The sequence below is a fragment of the Oncorhynchus keta genome, chromosome 23 (assembly GCF_023373465.1).
Source record: "Oncorhynchus keta strain PuntledgeMale-10-30-2019 chromosome 23, Oket_V2, whole genome shotgun sequence".
NCBI lineage: Eukaryota > Metazoa > Chordata > Actinopteri > Salmoniformes > Salmonidae > Oncorhynchus > Oncorhynchus keta.
This window is the reverse complement of record NC_068443.1, coordinates 7,752,483-7,771,064: the sequence shown is the minus strand read 5'-3', so window position 1 is coordinate 7,771,064 and position 18,582 is coordinate 7,752,483. Positions and strand designations below refer to the sequence as shown.

The following is an 18,582-nucleotide window of genomic DNA, read 5'->3' as shown; positions in this document are numbered from 1 at the left end:
CTTCAGACTAGGGAGAGGCAGGGGACACACTTCAGACTAGGGAGAGGCAGGGGGACACACTTCAGACTAGGGAGAGGCAGGGGGACACACTTCAGACTAGGGAGAGGCAGGGGACACACTTCAGACTAGGGAGAGGCAGGGGACACACTTCAGACTAGGGAGAGGCAGGGGACACACTTCAGACTAGGGAGAGGCAGGGGACACACTTCAGACTAGGGAGAGGCAGGGAGACACACTTCAGACTAGGGAGAGGCAGGGGACTAGGGAGAGGCACACTTTCAGACTAGGGAGAGGCAGGGGACACACTTCAGACTAGGGAGAGGCAGGGGACACACTTCAGACTAGGGAGAGGCAGGGGACACACTTCAGACTAGGGAGAGGCAGGGGACACACTTCAGACTAGGGAGAGGCAGGGAGACACACTTCAGACTAGGGAGAGGCAGGGGACACACTCAGACTAGGGAGAGGCAGGGAGACACACTTCAGACTAGGGAGAGGCAGGGGGACACACTAGGGAGACTAGGGAGGACAGGGGACAGACTAGGGAGAGGCAGGGGGACACACTTCTAGGGAGAGGCAGGGGACACACTTCAGACTAGGAGAGGCAGGGGACACACTTCAGACTAGGGAGAGGCAGGGGACAGACTAGGGAGACACACTTCAGACTAGGGAGAGGCAGGGGGACACACTTCAGACTAGGGAGGCAGAGGACTAGGGAGGGCACACACTTCAGACTAGGGAGAGGCAGGGGACACACTTCAGACTAGGGAGAGGCAGGGGACACACTTCAGACTAGGGAGAGGCAGGGGGACACACTTCAGACTAGGGGAGGCAGGGGGCACACACTAGGGAGAGGCAGGGGACACACTCAGACTAGGAGAGGCAGGGGACACACTCAGACTAGGGAGAGGCAGGGGACACAGACTAGGGAGAGGCAGACATAGGGAGAGGCAGGGGACACACTTCAGACTAGGGAGAGGCAGGGGACACACTTCAGACTAGGGAGAGGCAGGGGACACACTTCAGACTAGGGAGAGGCAGGGGACACACTTCAGACTAGGGAGAGGCAGGGGACACACTTCAGACTAGGGAGAGGCAGGGAGACACACTTCAGACTAGGGAGAGGCAGGGGACATAGACTAGGAGAGGCAGGCACACTTCAGACTAGGGAGAGGCACACTTCAGGGAGAGGCAGGGGGACACACTTCAGACTAGGGAGAGGCAGGGGAGACACACTTCAGACTAGGGAGAGGCAGGGGGAGACACTTCAGACTAGGGAGAGGGAGAGGGAGACACACTTCAGACTAGGGAGAGGCAGGGAGACACACTTCAGACTAGGGAGAGGCAGGGAGACACACTTCAGACTAGGGAGAGGCAGGGGACACACTTCAGACTAGGGAGAGGCAGGGGACACACTTCAGACTAGGGAGAGGCAGGGGACACACTTCAGACTAGGGAGAGGCAGGGAGACACTTCAGACTAGGGAGAGGCAGGGGAGACACTTCAGACTAGGGAGAGGCAGGGAGACACTTCAGACTAGGGAGAGGCAGGGAGACACACTTCAGACTAGGGAGAGGCAGGGAGACACTTCAGACTAGGGAGACACTTCAGACTAGGGAGAGGCAGGGGACACTTCAGACTAGGGAGAGGCAGGGAGACACACTTCAGACTAGGGAGAGGCAGGGAGACACACTTCAGACTAGGGAGAGGCAGGGAGACACACTTCAGACTAGGGAGAGGCAGGGAGACACACTTCAGACTAGGGAGAGGCAGGGAGACACACTTCAGACTAGGGAGAGGCAGGGGACATAGGGAGAGGCAGGGGAGACACTTCAGACTAGGGAGAGGCAGGGACACACTTCAGACTAGGGAGAGACACACTTCAGACTAGGGAGAGGCAGGGGACACACTTCAGACTAGGGAGAGGCAGGGGACACACTTCAGACTAGGGAGAGGCAGGGGACACACTTCAGACTAGGAGAGGCAGGGGACACTTCAGACTAGGGGAGAGGCAGGGGACACACTTCAGACTAGGGAGAGGCAGGGGACACTTCAGACTAGGGAGAGGCAGGGGACACACTTCAGACTAGGGAGAGGCAGGGAGAGACACACTTCAGACTAGGAGAGGCAGGGGACACTTCAGACTAGGGAGAGGCAGGGGACACACTTCAGACTAGGGAGAGGCAGGGGACACTTCAGACTAGGGAGAGGCAGGGGACACACTTCAGACTAGGGAGAGGCAGGGGACATAGACTAGGAGAGGCAGGGGACACACTTCAGACTAGGGAGAGGCAGGGGACACACTTCAGACTAGGGAGAGGCAGGGAGACACTTCAGACTAGGGAGAGGCAGGGAGACACACTTCAGACTAGGGAGAGGACTAGGGAGGCAGGGAGACACACTTCAGACTAGGGAGAGGCAGGGGACACACTTCAGACTAGGGAGAGGCAGGGGACACACTTCAGACTAGGGAGAGGCAGGGGACACACTTCAGACTAGGGAGAGGGGACAGGGAGACAGGGGACACTTCAGACTAGGGAGAGGCAGGGGACACACTTCAGACTAGGAGAGGCAGGGAGACACACTTCAGACTAGGGAGAGGCAGGGGACACACTTCAGACTAGGGAGAGGCAGGGACACACTTCAGACTAGGGAGAGGCAGGGAGACACACTTCAGACTAGGGAGAGGCAGGGGACACACTTCAGACTAGGGAGAGGCAGGGAGACACACTTCAGACTAGGGAGAGGCAGGGGACACACTTCAGACTAGGGAGAGGCAGGGGGACACACTTCAGACTAGGGAGAGGCAGGGAGACACACTTCAGACTAGGGAGAGGCAGGGACACACTTCAGACTAGGGAGAGGCAGGGGACACACTTCAGACTAGGGAGAGGCAGGGGGGACACACTTCAGACTAGGGAGAGGCAGGGGGACACACTTCAGACTAGGGAGAGGCAGGGGACACACTTCAGACTAGGGAGAGGCAGGGAGACACACTTCAGACTAGGGAGAGGCAGGGAGACACACTTCAGACTAGGGAGAGGCAGGGAGACACTTCAGACTAGGGAGAGGCAGGGAGACACACTTCAGACTAGGGAGAGGCAGGGAGACACACTTCAGACTAGGGAGAGGCAGGGGACACACTTCAGACTAGGGAGAGGCAGGGAGACACACTTCAGACTAGGGAGAGGCAGGGACAGACTTCAGACTAGGGAGAGGCAGGGGGACACACTTCAGACTAGGGAGAGGCAGGGAGACACACTTCAGACTAGGGAGAGGCAGGGGACATAGGGAGAGGCAAACTGGATGCGCCTGGCAGCTACTACCATACCCTGTTCAAAGACACTAATATTTTGTCTTGGCACACATACACAATCCATGTCAACATTTCCTCAAGGCTTAACAATCCTTCTTTAACCCGTCTCCTCCCCTTCATCTACACTGATTTGAAGTGGATTTAACAAGTGACATCAATAAGGGATCATAGCTGTCACCTGGATTCACCTGGTCAGTCTATGTCACGGAATGATCAGGTGTTCTTAATGTTTTGTACAGTCGGTGTATGTCTTACCTGCAGACCGTAGAGCCTATGTGAGAGCGTCAGCACGGCGTAAAAGAACTGGGGAGATCGAGAAATAAGGTTGAGACAAGAAAACCAATTGACTTCAGATATTCACATCAAGATATTGTATGTTCAGGTTGAGAGTAATCTAGTAACACCTAATTTGGCTTCAGGGAAGGATGGATTTGGGCATGGAGAACTACAGTATGCTTCTGGTGCCTCATCAGCTTGTAATCACTAAACCATGAATCAGACAAACTAAAAACTAGTCCACACCTCCCTTCCTCTCTGAGGAGAAAACAAGAGCACACTTGCGAGGAGATTGGGATAGCCGGTCACTCACCGACAGTTCCAGGCTCTCTGATTGGTCAAGGTCCTGTAGCTGGGGGTCAGAGTTTGAACGTTGAGGTCGTCCCTCCACATCTGGAAAACATTATGTTAAACTGTGTTCAAAAGATAACACTGGATTTGTGAGATATGAGGAACGATAGGACCAGATATGGACAGTGGTAGAGGAACGATAGGACCAGATATGGACAGTGGTAGAGGAACGATAGGACCAGATATGGACAGTGGTAGAGGAACGATAGGACCAGATATGAACAGTGGTAGAGGAACGATAGGACCAGATATGGACAGTGGTAGAGGAACGATAGGACCAGATATGGACAGTGGTAGAGGAACGATAGGACCAGATATGGACAGTGGTAGAGGAACGATAGGACCAGATATGGACAGTGGTAGAGGAACGATAGGACCAGATATAAACAGTGGTAGAGGAACGATAGGACCAGATATAAACAGTGGTAGAGGAACGATAGGACCAGATATGGACAGTGGTAGAGGAACGATAGGACCAGATATGAACAGTGGTAGAGGAACGATAGGACCAGATATGGACAGTGGTAGAGGAACGATAGGACCAGATATAAACAGTGGTAGAGGAACGATAGGACCAGATATGGACAGTGGTAGAGGAACGATAGGACCAGATATGGACAGTGGTAGAGGAACGATAGGACCAGATATAAACAGTGGTAGAGGAATGATAGGACCAGATATAAACAGTGGTAGAGGAACGATAGGACCAGATATGAACAGTGGTAGAGGAACGATAGGACCAGATATGGACAGTGGTAGAGGAACGATAGGACCAGATATGGACAGTGGTAGAGGAACGATAGGACCAGATATGGACAGTGGTAGAGGAACGATAGGACCAGATATGAACATAATAGTCCATCTGTATGAGCGGCAGACCGACCGAGCGGCAGACCGACCGAGCGGCTGAGTGACAGACAGACTGCACCACTCGGAAGGCCCAAGACACTGCATTGCAGTGCTAGCTGTGCCACTAGAGATTCTGGGTTCGAGTTCAGGCTCTGTCGCAGCCGGCCGCGACCCCCATGGGGCGGCACACAATCGGCCCAGCGTCGGCAGGGATGTCCTCGTCCCTCCCGCAGTGCACACTGACACGGTCGCCGGGTGTATGGTGTTTCCTCCGACACATTGGTGAGGCTGGCTTCAGGGTTAAGTGGGCGTTGTGTCAAGAAGCAGTGCGGTTTGGTTGGGTTGTGTTTCGGAGGACGCACGGCTCTTGACCTTCGCCTCTCCCAAGTCCGTACGGGAGTTGCAGCAACGAGACAAGACTAACTACCAATTGGATACCACGGAATTGGGGAGAAAAAGGGGTTAATTATTTTTTAAATAAATAAAATACTTACTCTTGATGGGGGTGGGAGGGTTGCAGTCGTAACCTCCAAAGGTCTCAGCTCTCTTATGCACTGACAGGTTCCCCAGCCGCCCAAGGCCTAGCCCTCCTAGATAAAGCCGTACCACTTCTGGCCTCAAACTGAACCTCCCTGGTCCCAGGCTATCCTCTGGATGGGGGTGGGGATCTCGCACAGTCACACCGGACAGGAGAAGGTTCTGTAGATTCTCCACTGAGAGAAGAAGAATAAGAAGAACCTCAAATCTGATTATCTGACAGACAAGCTGACATTGGATTGTCATGGTGGGTCAACATTTAGAACAGATTTACTAAAGACGATGGTGACGTTAACTATTATCAGATCAGACCTGCCAGGAGTACCAAGGTCAGGGGTCAACAGAGGGGATGGGGGAGATATTACAATATTGCTTTAACCTATCAAATTTAACCTATCAAACCCTCTCAGATCTCCACAATTGCTTAGGTCAGTGGTTCCTAAACTGTGGGGCGCTCCCCCTAAGAGAAGACCGTAGAAAGATATTTATAACGTGTCAGAAATGTCCAGATCAACTAGCCCATGTCAGCTAATGGCTTTTAGCCCGTCCATTTTGTTATAATGTTTCAATCACTTAAATATCACATGAATACACATTAGGCAAAATGTGTAGAATTGCAAGGAAATTTGCTTAAAAACTGCTAAATGTTCTCTACCCCATGACAAAATGTGTAGAATTGCAGAAAATCTTGAAACCTGCTAAATTCTCTCTCCACCAACAACAGGGGTGTGAACAGTTTGAGTAATGAACAGTGCTTGTGCCCATAGAAATAGACATTGGGGGGAGCAAGATGTTCCCCAATGCTGGAAGGAGGGCCTGAGTGAAAAGGTTTGGGCACCCTGGCTTAGGGCATGGTCTAGGAGTGGATTCGTGCTTCATTCCTACCCTCAGTGATGGCACCCTTGAGCAGTGTCTCCCCCTGCTGGAGTTCTGAGGCATCACCGCGGAGCAGCAGACAGGAGTGGGCAGCTCCATCCTCCATCCCTGTTACAGCCTCCACCATGTCAGCAAACATCTGCAGCTTCTCTGTCAGGCTCTGCATGATCTGGGAATCCTTCACATACAGACGCTCTGAAAACACACAGATTCTATGGTAAAAAAATCTAAATAAAACACGAGAAGCTCTGGAAACATTCCTTAAAGCCTGACAATGGGAATTGAAGGCATTTGGACAGTTGTTATTGAGGACATTTTGAAGCTCTCTGGTAGAGCTGGTAGAGTCTCGTACCTTGGAAGTCTCTGAGCCTGGCGAGCCTGGCCTCCTCCTGCTCATTGCTCAGCTGCTCCTCCATTACTGGACAACTGGGACACAAAGAGAGTAAAACACATTGGGGTTACTATAAGCCCTAAAACTGACCCATACGCTGATTCCAAATCAGTTGAAAGTGTAGAAAGTAAAATAACTTGTGATTCCTACCTATGCCATTCCTACCTATGTCATTCCTACCTATGCCATTCCTACCTATGCGATTCCTACCTATGCCATTCCTACCTTCCTACCTATGCCATTCCTACCTATGCCATTCCTGTCATTCCTACCTATGCCATTCCTACCTATGCCATTCCTACCTATGTCATTCCTACCTATGCCATTCCTACCTATGCGATTCCTACCTGTTGACAGCGTCTCGTATAAGGCTCATCCAGGCATTGCAGTCCTCTCTGGAGGAGGTGTGTATCTCGTACATCTCTGGCATGCTGGACGAAGCACTGATCAGGAACATAGCCTTGTCCTCATGGGCCATCTCCCTGACGATCAGCATCTGGAGGGAGATCACCGACGTCTTGTTGTCCTGAAAAAGGAGAGAAGGACGAGGAGGAGAGAAGGACGAGGAGGAGAGAAGGACGAGGAGGAGAGTAGGAGAGGAGGAGAGAAGGACGAGGAGGAGAGTAGGAGGAGAGGATCAGAGGTTATCAACATTTTCTGGCCTCTTCTCTCCTTGAAGGAGGCCATACTTTAAAACTAGCACATTTTTGGGATTAAAATGGAGTAGCTGGACACAGATTCTCTTATATTGAGAAAACTCCCTCACCACATTAGCAAATATGAGTTTCTGGTCCTTTTCCTTTTGTAACAGCAGCAGGACATCTGACAACAGAACAGCGTGGATGTCTGAAGACATGGGATAGAAGCAGACACTCAAATCAACAAATACGCCATCCTCACAGATCCGCACAGCATTCCTAATAGATAAGTATGACTATGATCAGGAGTTCTGCCTGTGTGACCTGACCAGAAGGAATTATGGGTTCTAGATATAGACTATATCAGGGCCTGATAGGTCACATGTGGTCTTGGGTGTCCAGAATGAGTATCACTGATTACCAGAAGAAACAGTTGCCAATTTCCCTAAAAAACGGCAGTAAAAACCAAGCTTTTCCACCGCAAATATCACCCCCCACCAACCCCCCATTGCAAGATCCCAGAAGGGCCGATTAGAGAGGTCACCACCTTTGAGCCGACCGTTTGCCACCCGACAGTTGACCGTCCCCTCGTGGAGCAGGGTTCTGAGGCCCTCAGCCAGATCCTCTCTCGTGAACACCCTGCCGTCCTTCCACCGGCCATGGGAACGAGGCTCCAGCCTGCCGCCTATGTCTCTCAGCCTGGAGGCCCTTTCATAGTCATGGACCTGGGAGTCCACAGCAGAGATGGTCTCTTTGATCAGAGCCAGGGCCTGGACCAGGGCACCGTGCTCCTCACTGTCGGCTGGTGGGACGAGAGGAGGACACACAGAGAGAGAGGAGTCAGAGGATCAAAATGGAACTTGTGGAACTTCTTTAATGGAAAACTATTACAGTAAATACACTTTCTACTCAACAGGAATAAAACATTATCTATACCTCGATTGTCTTTAATCAAGAAAATATACATTTGACATAAGACCTTGTCTGACCACCACGCTTACTCCTACTGCCAACTTAAAATCTTAGAATCTACTAAAAGAGCCACAAGATGACATTTCAACATCGCATTTCTACAAAGTCCTACATTTCTGTGACACATTTGAAATTGAACTGAATGAATTCATAATGATCAATAAAAATTAACTCGATGACCCCTGGATTTAGGGTTTATTTTAAATAATGCAACTACATTTGCATCTGGGTTGAATTAAATCACAATTAAAGTAGATATCAGAATTGGAAATGTCATTTACTGCATTAGAGCCGTCTGAACAAATACCCTTTCAGATGAGGTGGCTGGTACTCTTTCCAAAGTCAAGACAGAACTTACATTTATTGAGAAAAAAAGAGAACAGAATTTGCCATCCATTGAGTTAGACTCAACCATTCCTTTCTTAGTAATCTATATGCTAATCCCTCATCCATAGGGAGGACACATCTGCTCTGCTCCATTCAGAATCACTAGAAGCAGCAGATAAGGAGATCTAATTTCACCTTTGCTATTATCCATGGAACCCCTGACCAAAGCAATTTGTCAATCGAAGAAAATAACACCAATGTCCTACAAATCTTCATCTCGTTAAACACAGACAATATTTTCCAATATCTAGACAACGCATCGAAAATCGCTCCCGAACACATTGAAGATCAATTGGTAAATTCTGTTTTATCTCAAGTTATAAATTAATCTAACCAAATCAGCCCTAGTGTCGCCCAAGACCCTGATGGAGGACTCCATCTCTACTTACGGAATCCCAATCGTTTCCCATTTTAAAAACTTGGGAGTAGATATACTTTCTTCCTATAAGAATATTTCAAAGATAAATAAACAATGCAGGGACAGAGGGCGATAGGTAAATTACCCATGATTTGGGAAAAATATGGAAAAACAGAGGATTCATGACATCACTGGGAGCTCCTGTGAACAATGGACCAGAGGTGATGGCTCTACTGAATGCTCTCCACTTCCCTGGACAAGTTGCGATTTTGAAAATGAAAGCACCTGTGAAAAATCTTTCCAGAGGAGAATAAAGGTAATGGCTGGGCTGGCAGGGCTGCCAAGAGAACACCTCCGTCACCAAAACTGATTAGGAGACACACCTTGGATACATTGCAGCACCTTAGAGATATGCAAAGCAGTGCACCAAAATACAAAGTGTGGGAATGATTGGCTGCAGGATGCAAACTCAACCAAAAAGGTGTGTGGAAATACAACCTGAGATGTGTAGCGCCAAATGCACTCTTACCCTACCTGGCAACACAGATCCACTCTTTGGGACACATTGGTGTGGACAAGATAGTTTATTGTTTTGTGGGCAAATGGTTGAATCCTGGTGTGAAGAAAGAAGCTGAGGCTGTTGTGGCGAATTACAACATTTGTATGGAAAACAACACTAAGGGATGAGTGAAAGTACAGACACGGTGAGCGCCTGCCCCACCAGGACCCTTCAGACATCTACAGCTTGATTACAGCCCAAATGTAAAGGGCAGGAGGATGTGCTGGTCATTGTTGATTGTTTCTCACGATGGGTTGAAGCCTAACCTAATAAGAAAGGAACTGCACAACACACAGCTAAATTCTGATTCGAGAAATCATTCCCAGATGGGGATCTCCGGAACAATTACATTCTGACCAAGGCACTCGTTACACAGGAAAGGTGTGTTAGGCCGTAGCTCGTCTTCTGAACATAAGGGCAGTGTAGTCTATCATCCTTAATCGAGTGGACAGGTAGAACGCACAAATCGAGTTTTGAAAGTGAGACTGTCAAAGACGCATCAAGAAGGGATAGCATGGCCAGATGCATTGCCTATGGTATTATACAGTATACGGGCAACACACAACAAAACCACATGGTTGCGTCCGTTCGAGGTCGTCACAGGTCGGCCCATGTCACAAAGCAGACGTTCACATTATGAGCGACACAATGCTTAACTATTGCATACAACTCTCTAAAGCAGTAGGGAAGTAAAATAGGTGTGGGGAATAACTACCGAGGGGGGACATGACGTAGTACCAGGACAGTGGGTGATGGTAAACAAATATGTAATAGAGACATTAGGGCCAAAATGGGAAGGTCCTCTATCAAGTTTTGCTCATAACAAGGTCAGCAGTAAAAGTCCAGGGAAAATCACAATGGATACATGGCACTCATTGCAAGGTTGTCCATGTTGATGACAAAGCGGAGCCTGGAGAATAATGACCTGATTGATTAGCAATCTTGAGTGAAGAAGCATAGTAAGATGATCAGAACCTGATAAGCTTCTATGTTGTACATCGCAGTCGTTGTACATCGCAGTCGTCATATTAGGGATATCTATGTGAAATGTCCAACGTCTTCTTGAAAATCGGGACATGCTTACTTAGGGTAAATCTATGTGAAATATCCATTTCTTTTGAAACCAGGACTGTCAGAACATAATTTCTAATGTGGGACTGACACCAGTGTGGAATTAAAGGACTTGGTGAATGATTACCTTGCCAATGGGATGATTGAATATAATTGTCTTGTAGACAATTATGTTTTTCTTTTTTGTTAGTTTCCTCCTAACACAGTATGTGGTATGAATTGTAAGGTACATCAATACACCTGTTAATACTTGTTTTCTATAAGTTTTTTGAAATATATTTCTTATTGTAACAGCAAGTACAATATGCCCTTTGTGTTCTATAGAAAGGCAAGGTGTTTAATGTGAATGATTTTGTGCTTACTGATAATGTTTTTTTATACGGTCTATTTTTTCATGTTTTTTAAAATTGTTTTCTAAAAATACATTTTAAGTATATATATTTTTTAAATGATCTAGGGTGGGGGGAGTATTTTTTAAATATATTTTTTATTTATTTGACCTTTATTTAAGGTAAAATAGGTTAACTGCCTGTTCAGGGGCAGAACGACAGATTTGTACCTTGTCAGCTCGGGCGTTTGAACTTGCAACCTTCCGGTTACTAGTCCAACGCTCTAACCACTAGGCTACCCTGCCACCCTGTGTAAGAATATGTTGAAGATAAATACACAATGCAGAGATCGAGGACGAGAGGTCAATACAGTACTAAAGGTTAAGAGGACTAAAAGTCTACAGAGTACTAACAATCAACGGAAAGTGTTTTTTTCTGTAATAGTGGATTAATGAGCAATGTTTCAGAGACATAGGAGGAATTTGTCTAGGCATCAAGCCCGAAATAGGATACTTGTTATTTGGCCATTGTCCCCGTTTTATTGCAAGGAATTCTAAATGGTCAACCACGGGCTAGGGCTGGGTTATTATAAAGAACATCCTGCCTATTTGTTCTGTGGAGAGAATCACAGGAGAGAATCACTGAGGACAGGGGAGACCATCTACCTCTCAGCATAACATCTAATTCATCCTCTTTGAATAAACCTATTTTCCTCCCCTTGATTTGCTTTGGGGTTTGTGTTACTAAATTATAACATCAACTGCTAACATTCCTTAGATAAAACCAGAAACTTTAACAGAAGGCTCAAATCAATTCAATCCGACCTCATCAGATGTAATAATATCTCAGTTGCTTGATTGGCAGAATATCTATTGTCAAAATTAATATATTGCAACAGCTGAATTTCTGTAGTTCTATGCTTCCCATGTCTCCCCCTTCTGGCTATGGGATAAAGTTAATTGTGCGGTTTCAAAATGTATGTGGCAAGGTAAACGACCTCGGATCAAACTAACAAACTTACAAAGGGGGAAAGACGTCATTTCGCCCCATCCTAAATTGGTTTAGACATGATTCATCTGCCCCTGGCTGAGTATAGAGAGAAATATGCTGTCTCCTATTGACCAGGAAGAGGTGGTCTCCACTGATATATCTCTCAAACAATGTAATATGGTGTCTCTTATTGACAAGGAAGAGGTGGTCTTCACTGATATATCTCTCAAATTGATACAGTTTAAGTTTGTTCACAGACTGTATTTAACACCAAGGAGAAGTCTTACAATGAAATTGTTCCCAACTCCCAAGTGTTCACTGTGTCCCCTAAATCAGGCACATTCCTTCATATGAAGTGGGAGTGCCCTGCGGTTAAATACTTCTGGGGGAAAAGTAAAAAAATAATCATATTGAAATGCATTAATATAAATATTCAATGCTCAGCATCTATTATGTTACTTAATGATGATATCCGCTTTAATCTCTCAATCAATCAGAGACGATTACTGCTGGCAGGCAGTACTGACACAAAAAAAAGAGAGGATGGATGGAGACATGTTGGCTGGGTGGGGGAATGGGAGGTTGGATGGATGGAGACATGTTGGCTGGGTGGGGGAATGGGAGGTTGGATGGATGGAGACATGTTGGCTGGGTGGGGGAATGGGAGGTTGGATGGATGGAGACATGTTGGCTGGGTGGGAGACATGGGGGAGGTTGGATGGATGGAGACATGTTGGCTGGGTGGGGGAATGAGAGGTTGGATGGATGGAGACATGTTGGCTGGGTGGGGGAATGGGAGGTTGGATGGAGACATGTTGGCTGGGTGGGGGAATGGGAGGTTGGATGGATGGAGACATGTTGGCTGGGTGGGGGAATGGGAGGTTGGATGGATGGAGACATGTTGGCTGGGTGGGGAATGGGAGGTTGGATGGATGGAGACATGTTGGCTGGGTGGGGGAATGGGAGGTTGGATGGATGGAGACAATGGGAGGTTGGGATGGAGACATGGGCTGGGGGGGAATGGGAGGTTGGATGGATGGAGACATGTTGGCTGGGTGGGGGAATGGGAGGTTGGATGGATGGAGACATGTTGGCTGGGTGGGGGAATGGGAGGTTGGATGGATGGAGACATGTTGGCTGGGTGGGGGAATGGGAGGTTGGATGGATGGAGACATGTTGGCTGGGTGGGGAATGGGAGGTTGGATGGATGGAGACATGTTGGCTGGGTGGGGGAATGGGGTTGGGTGGTGGAGACATGGGCTGGGTGGGGGAATGGATGGAGGATGGAGACATGTTGGCTGGGTGGGGGAATGGGAGGTTGGATGGATGGAGACATGTTGGCTGGGTGGAGGGAATGGGGAATGGAGACATGTTGGCTGGGTGGGGAATGGGAGGTTGGATGGATGGAGACATGTTGGCTGGGTGGGGGAATGGGAGGTTGGATGGATGGAGACATGTTGGCTGGGTGGGGGGAATGGGAGGTTGGATGGATGGAGACATGTTGGCTGGGTGGGGGGAGGTTGGATGGGAGGTTGGGGGGAATGGATGGAGACATGTTGGCTGGGTGGGGAATGGGAGGTTGGATGGATGGAGACATGTTGGCTGGGATGGGAGGTTGGGGATGGGACATGTTGGCTGGGTGGGGGAATGGGAGGTGGATGGATGGAGACATGTTGGCTGGGTGGGGGGAATGGGAGGGTTGGATGGATGGAGACATGTTGGCTGGGTGGGGGAATGGGAGGTTGGGGGGTTGGCTGGGTGGGGGAATGGGAGGTTGGATGGATGGAGACATGTTGGCTGGGTGGGGGAATGGGAGGTTGGATGGATGGAGACATGTTGGCTGGGTGGGGGAATGGGAGGTTGGATGGAAGGAGACATGTTGGCTGGGTGGGGAATGGGAGGTTGGATGGAGAGACATGTTGGCTGGGTGGGGGAATGGGAGGTTGGATGGATGGAGACATGTTGGCTGGGTGGGGGAATGGGAGGTTGGATGGATGGAGACATGTTGGCTGGGTGGGGGAATGGGAGGTTGGATGGATGGAGACATGTTGGCTGGGTGGGGGAATGGGAGGTTGGATGGATGGAGACATGTTGGCTGGGTGGGGGAATGGAGGTTGGATGTTGGCTGGGTGGGGGAATGGGAGGTTGGATGGATGGAGACATGTTGGCTGGGTGGGGGAATGGGAGGTTGGATGGATGGAGACATGTTGGCTGGGTGGGGAATGGGAGGTTGGATGGATGGAGACATGTTGGCTGGGTGGGGAATGGGAGGTTGGATGGATGGAGACATGTTGGCTGGGTGGGGGAATGGGAGGTTGGATGGATGGAGACATGTTGGCTGGGTGGGGAATGGGAGGTGGGAGACATGTTGGCTGGGTGGGGGAATGGGAGGTTGGATGGATGGAGACATGTTGGCTGGGGGGAATGGGGTTGAATGGAGACATGTTGGCTGGGTGGGGAATGGGAGGTTGGATGGATGGAGACATGTTGGCTGGGTGGGGGAATGGGAGGTTGGATGGATGGAGACATGTTGGCTGGGTGGGGGGGAATGGGGAGAGGTTGGATGGATGGAATGGATGGATGGATGGAGACATGTTGGCTGGGTGGGGAATGGGAGGTTGGATGGATGGAGACATGTTGGCTGGGTGGGGGGAATGGGAGGTTGGATGGATGGGACATGTTGTGGGGGAATGGAGGTTGGATGGATGGAGACATGTTGGCTGGGTGGGGGAATGGGAGGTTGGATGGATGGAGACATGTTGGCTGGGTTGGGAGGTTGGATGGATGGAGACATGTTGGCTGGGTGGGGAATGGGAGGTTGGATGGATGGAGACATGTTGGCTGGGTGGGGAATGGGAGGTTGGATGGATGGAGACATGTTGGCTGGGTGGGGGAATGGGAGGTTGGATGGATGGAGACATGTTGGCTGGGTGGGGGAATGGGAGGTTGGATGGATGGAGACATGTTGGCTGGGTGGGGGAATGGGAGGTTGGATGGATGGAGACATGTTGGCTGGGTGGGGGAATGGGAGGTTGGATGGATGGAGACATGTTGGCTGGGTGGGGGAATGGGAGGTTGGATGGATGGAGACATGTTGGCTGGGTGGGGGAATGGGAGGTGGAGACATGGGCTGGGTGGGGAATGGAGGTGGAGGATGGAGACATGTTGGCTGGGTGGGGAATGGGAGGTTGGATGGATGGAGACATGTTGGCTGGGTGGGGAATGGGAGGTTGGATGGATGGAGACATGTTGGCTGGGTGGGGGAATGGGAGGTTGGATGGATGGAGACATGTTGGCTAGGTTGGATGGATGGAGACATGTTGGCTGGGTGGGGAATGGGAGGTTGGATGGATGGAGACATGTTGGCTGGGTGGGGAATGGGAGGTTGGATGGATGGAGACATGTTGGCAATGGGAGGTTGGCATGGGTTGGGGGAATGGGAGGTTGGATGGATGGGACATGTTGGCTGGGTGGGGGAATGGGAGGTTGGATGGATGGAGACATGTTGGCTGGGTGGGGGAATGGGAGGTTGGATGGATGGAGACATGTTGGCTGGGTGGGGGAATGGAGGTTGGAATGGAGACATGTTGGCTGGGTGGGGGAATGGAGGTGGATGGATGGAGACATGTTGGCTGGGTGGGGAATGGGAGGTTGGATGGATGGAGGTTGGCTGGGTGGGGGAATGGGAGGTTGGATGGATGGAGACATGTTGGCTGGGTGGGGGAATGGGAGGTTGGATGGATGGAGACATGTTGGCTGGGTGGGGGAATGGGAGGTTGGAGACATGTTGGCTGGGTGGGGATGGAGACATGTTGGCTGGGTGGGGAATGGGAGGTTGGATGGATGGAGACATGTTGGCTGGGTGGGGGGAATGGGAGGTTGGATGGATGGAGACATGTTGGCTGGGTGGGGAATGGGAGGTTGGATGGATGGAGACATGTTGGCTGGGTGGGGAATGGGAGGTGGGAGACATGTTGGCTGGGTGGGGGAATGGGAGGTTGGATGGATGGAGACATGTTGGCTGGGTGGGGGAATGGGAGGTTGGATGGATGGAGACATGTTGGCTGGGTGGGGGAATGGGAGGTTGGATGGATGGAGACATGTTGGCTGGGTGGGGGAATGGGAGGTTGGATGGATGGAGACATGTTGGCTGGGTGGGGGAATGGGAGGTTGGATGGATGGAGACATGTTGGCTGGGTGGGGAATGGGAGGTTGGATGGATGGAGACATGTTGGCTGGGTGGGGAATGGGAGGTGGATGGATGGAGACATGTTGGCTGGGTGGGGGAATGGGAGGTTGGGAGGTGGATGGAGACATGGGCTGGGTGGGGAATGGGAGGTTGGATGGATGGAGACATGTTGGCTGGGTGGGGGAATGGGAGGTTGGATGGATGGAGACATGTTGGCTGGGTGGGGGAATGGGAGGTTGGATGGATGGAGACATGTTGGCTGGGTGGGGGAATGGGAGGTTGGATGGATGCATGTTGGCTGGGTGGGGGAATGGGAGGTTGGATGGATGGAGACATGTTGGCTGGGTGGGGAATGGGAGGTTGGATGGATGGAGACATGTTGGCTGGGTGGGGGAATGGGAGGTTGGATGGATGGAGACATGTTGGCTGGGTGGGGGAATGGGAGGTTGGATGGATGGAGACATGTTGGCTGGGTGGGGAATGGGAGGTTGGATGGATGGAGACATGTTGGCTGGGTGGGGGAATGGGAGGTTGGATGGGAGACATGGGCTGGGTGGGGAATGGGAGGTTGGATGGATGGAGACCATGTTGGCTGGGGGGGGAATGGGAGGTTGGATGGATGGAGACATGTTGGCTGGGTGGGGGAATGGGAGGTGGATGGAGACATGTTGGCTGGGTGGGGGAATGGGAGGTTGGATGGATGGAGACATGTTGGCTAGGTGGGGGAATGGGATGGGAAGTTGGATGGAGAAATGTTGGCTCCATCCCCCAACAAAAAACAAGAATAAAAATAAAAACTATTACAGTAAGGTACTTCATTGTTACCCAGAAATGATTTGATATTGATATCTTTAAATGCAATGTATCCACTTGGCTGGAATTGTATTTTTAAACTGTCAAATAAATCCATCAATCTAGTCACACTGCAGAGTCTGGGTCAAATGCCAAACAGATTCTAACTACCTGTCATGCCAGTCAAGTTAATCACGTGCACCTAGTTACCTTCAGCAATACAGTCGAACTGTGTGATTTCAGTAGTACAATGCTTGTTGAGTCAGTTCGTTACCTTCAGTGTTCAGTAGAATGCGTTCCACCAGGACGGGGTACTTTGTGATCCGCTGAGTCACCAACAGGATGCATTCTGGTACTCCTAACCTCCGAACGATGGACAACCGACCGATTTTCATAATCAAGTTCTGGAACTTTTTGTTGTTCTGTAGCTGTTCCTTGTAGAGACTGACAGCGTCAGTGTGGTGACTACAGAACACGCCGTAATTCTCCTTCATCCTCTCCCCCATCTCACCTGAAAACTACAAAACAACATGATCGTCAGGTAAACAACATTCTGATGAGGTAAACATGTTTATCAGGTATGACAAAGGGAAAGTATAGAGAGTCATGATTTCCTTGTTTTCTCAAAGGAACCATTCATGCTGGTGAGGACAGTGCCACACCACCACCCTGTCATAACACAGTTCTCCTGAGGGGTTAGCTAGCTCAACATACACACACAGAGACACACACACACTACCTGGTTGATGAGTATATCTCCCAGCTGTGTGACAGTGTGGTGGTTGTGTCTGTCCCGGCCGTCCCTAAGACACCACAGGAAGTGTTGGTGGATGTGCAGCAGGCTGTCGATCTGATGTAAGAATAATGGAACGATTACAAACATCTATTGGTTTTAAGAAGGAGAAAAAAATATATGTGATTAAAGGAAAGAGAGACTACAGTCCACACACTGAACTATACTCCCGTGTGGTTTATTGAAACTACTTTTCAACTCCTTAGGAGTCAGAAATGGAGATACCTGAGGGAACATCCTCTCAAGCCTAGTATCCTCCATATGTAGGCTGTGTCTCAGCTCATACTGGTAAACACTCAGCAGCAGCTTCAGGGTCCGCACATGATGCACCTCTGTCTGGATCAACTCTGAGGGGGACAGTGTCTTTACATTATCACTCCTGTTACGCAGTTGAAGTCGGAAGTTTACATACACCTTAGCCAAATACATAACTCAGTTTTTCACAATTCCTAACATTTGTGGTAAAAATTCCCTGTCTTTGGTCAGTTAGGATCACCACTTCATTTTAAGAATGTGAAATGTTAGAATAATAGTTGAGAGAATGATTTCAGCTTTTATTTCTTTCATCACATTCCCAGTGGGTCAGAGTTTACATACACTCAATTAGTATTTGGTAGCATTGCCTTTAAATTGTTTAACTTGGGTCAAACATTTCAGGTATCCTTCCACAAGCTTCACACAATAAGCTCGGTGAATTGTGGCCCATTCCTCCTGACAGAGCTGGTGTAACTGAGTCAGGTTGGTAGGCCTCCATGCCCGTACACTCTTTTTCAGTTCTGCCCACATATTGTCTATGGGATTGAGGTCAGGGCTTTGTGATGGCCACTCCAATACCTTGACTTTGTTGTCCTTAAGCCATTTTGCCACAACTTTGGAAGTATGCTTGGGGTCATTGTCCATTTGGAAGA

At 49.6% G+C, this 18,582-nt stretch overlaps 1 protein-coding gene across 3 annotated transcripts in view; it reads right to left on the bottom strand.

The window, feature by feature from the left end:
* Positions 1-18,582, bottom strand: part of LOC118402478 (rho guanine nucleotide exchange factor 18-like) — a 57,746-nt gene that overhangs the window by 22,655 nt on the left and 16,509 nt on the right. For all 3 annotated transcript variants that reach the window (XM_052476150.1, XM_052476148.1, XM_052476149.1), the window contains exons 5-15: positions 17,900-18,021; positions 17,621-17,731; positions 17,156-17,399; positions 7,782-8,036; positions 7,363-7,442; positions 6,944-7,122; positions 6,558-6,631; positions 6,215-6,400; positions 5,287-5,505; positions 3,906-3,985; positions 3,572-3,619 (exon numbers count right to left, since the gene is read on the bottom strand). In XM_052476150.1, coding sequence (XP_052332110.1) covers positions 3,572-3,619; positions 3,906-3,985; positions 5,287-5,505; positions 6,215-6,400; positions 6,558-6,631; positions 6,944-7,122; positions 7,363-7,442; positions 7,782-8,036; positions 17,156-17,399; positions 17,621-17,731; positions 17,900-18,021 — 1,598 coding nt within the window. The remainder of the gene's footprint in view (positions 1-3,571; positions 3,620-3,905; positions 3,986-5,286; positions 5,506-6,214; positions 6,401-6,557; positions 6,632-6,943; positions 7,123-7,362; positions 7,443-7,781; positions 8,037-17,155; positions 17,400-17,620; positions 17,732-17,899; positions 18,022-18,582) is intronic.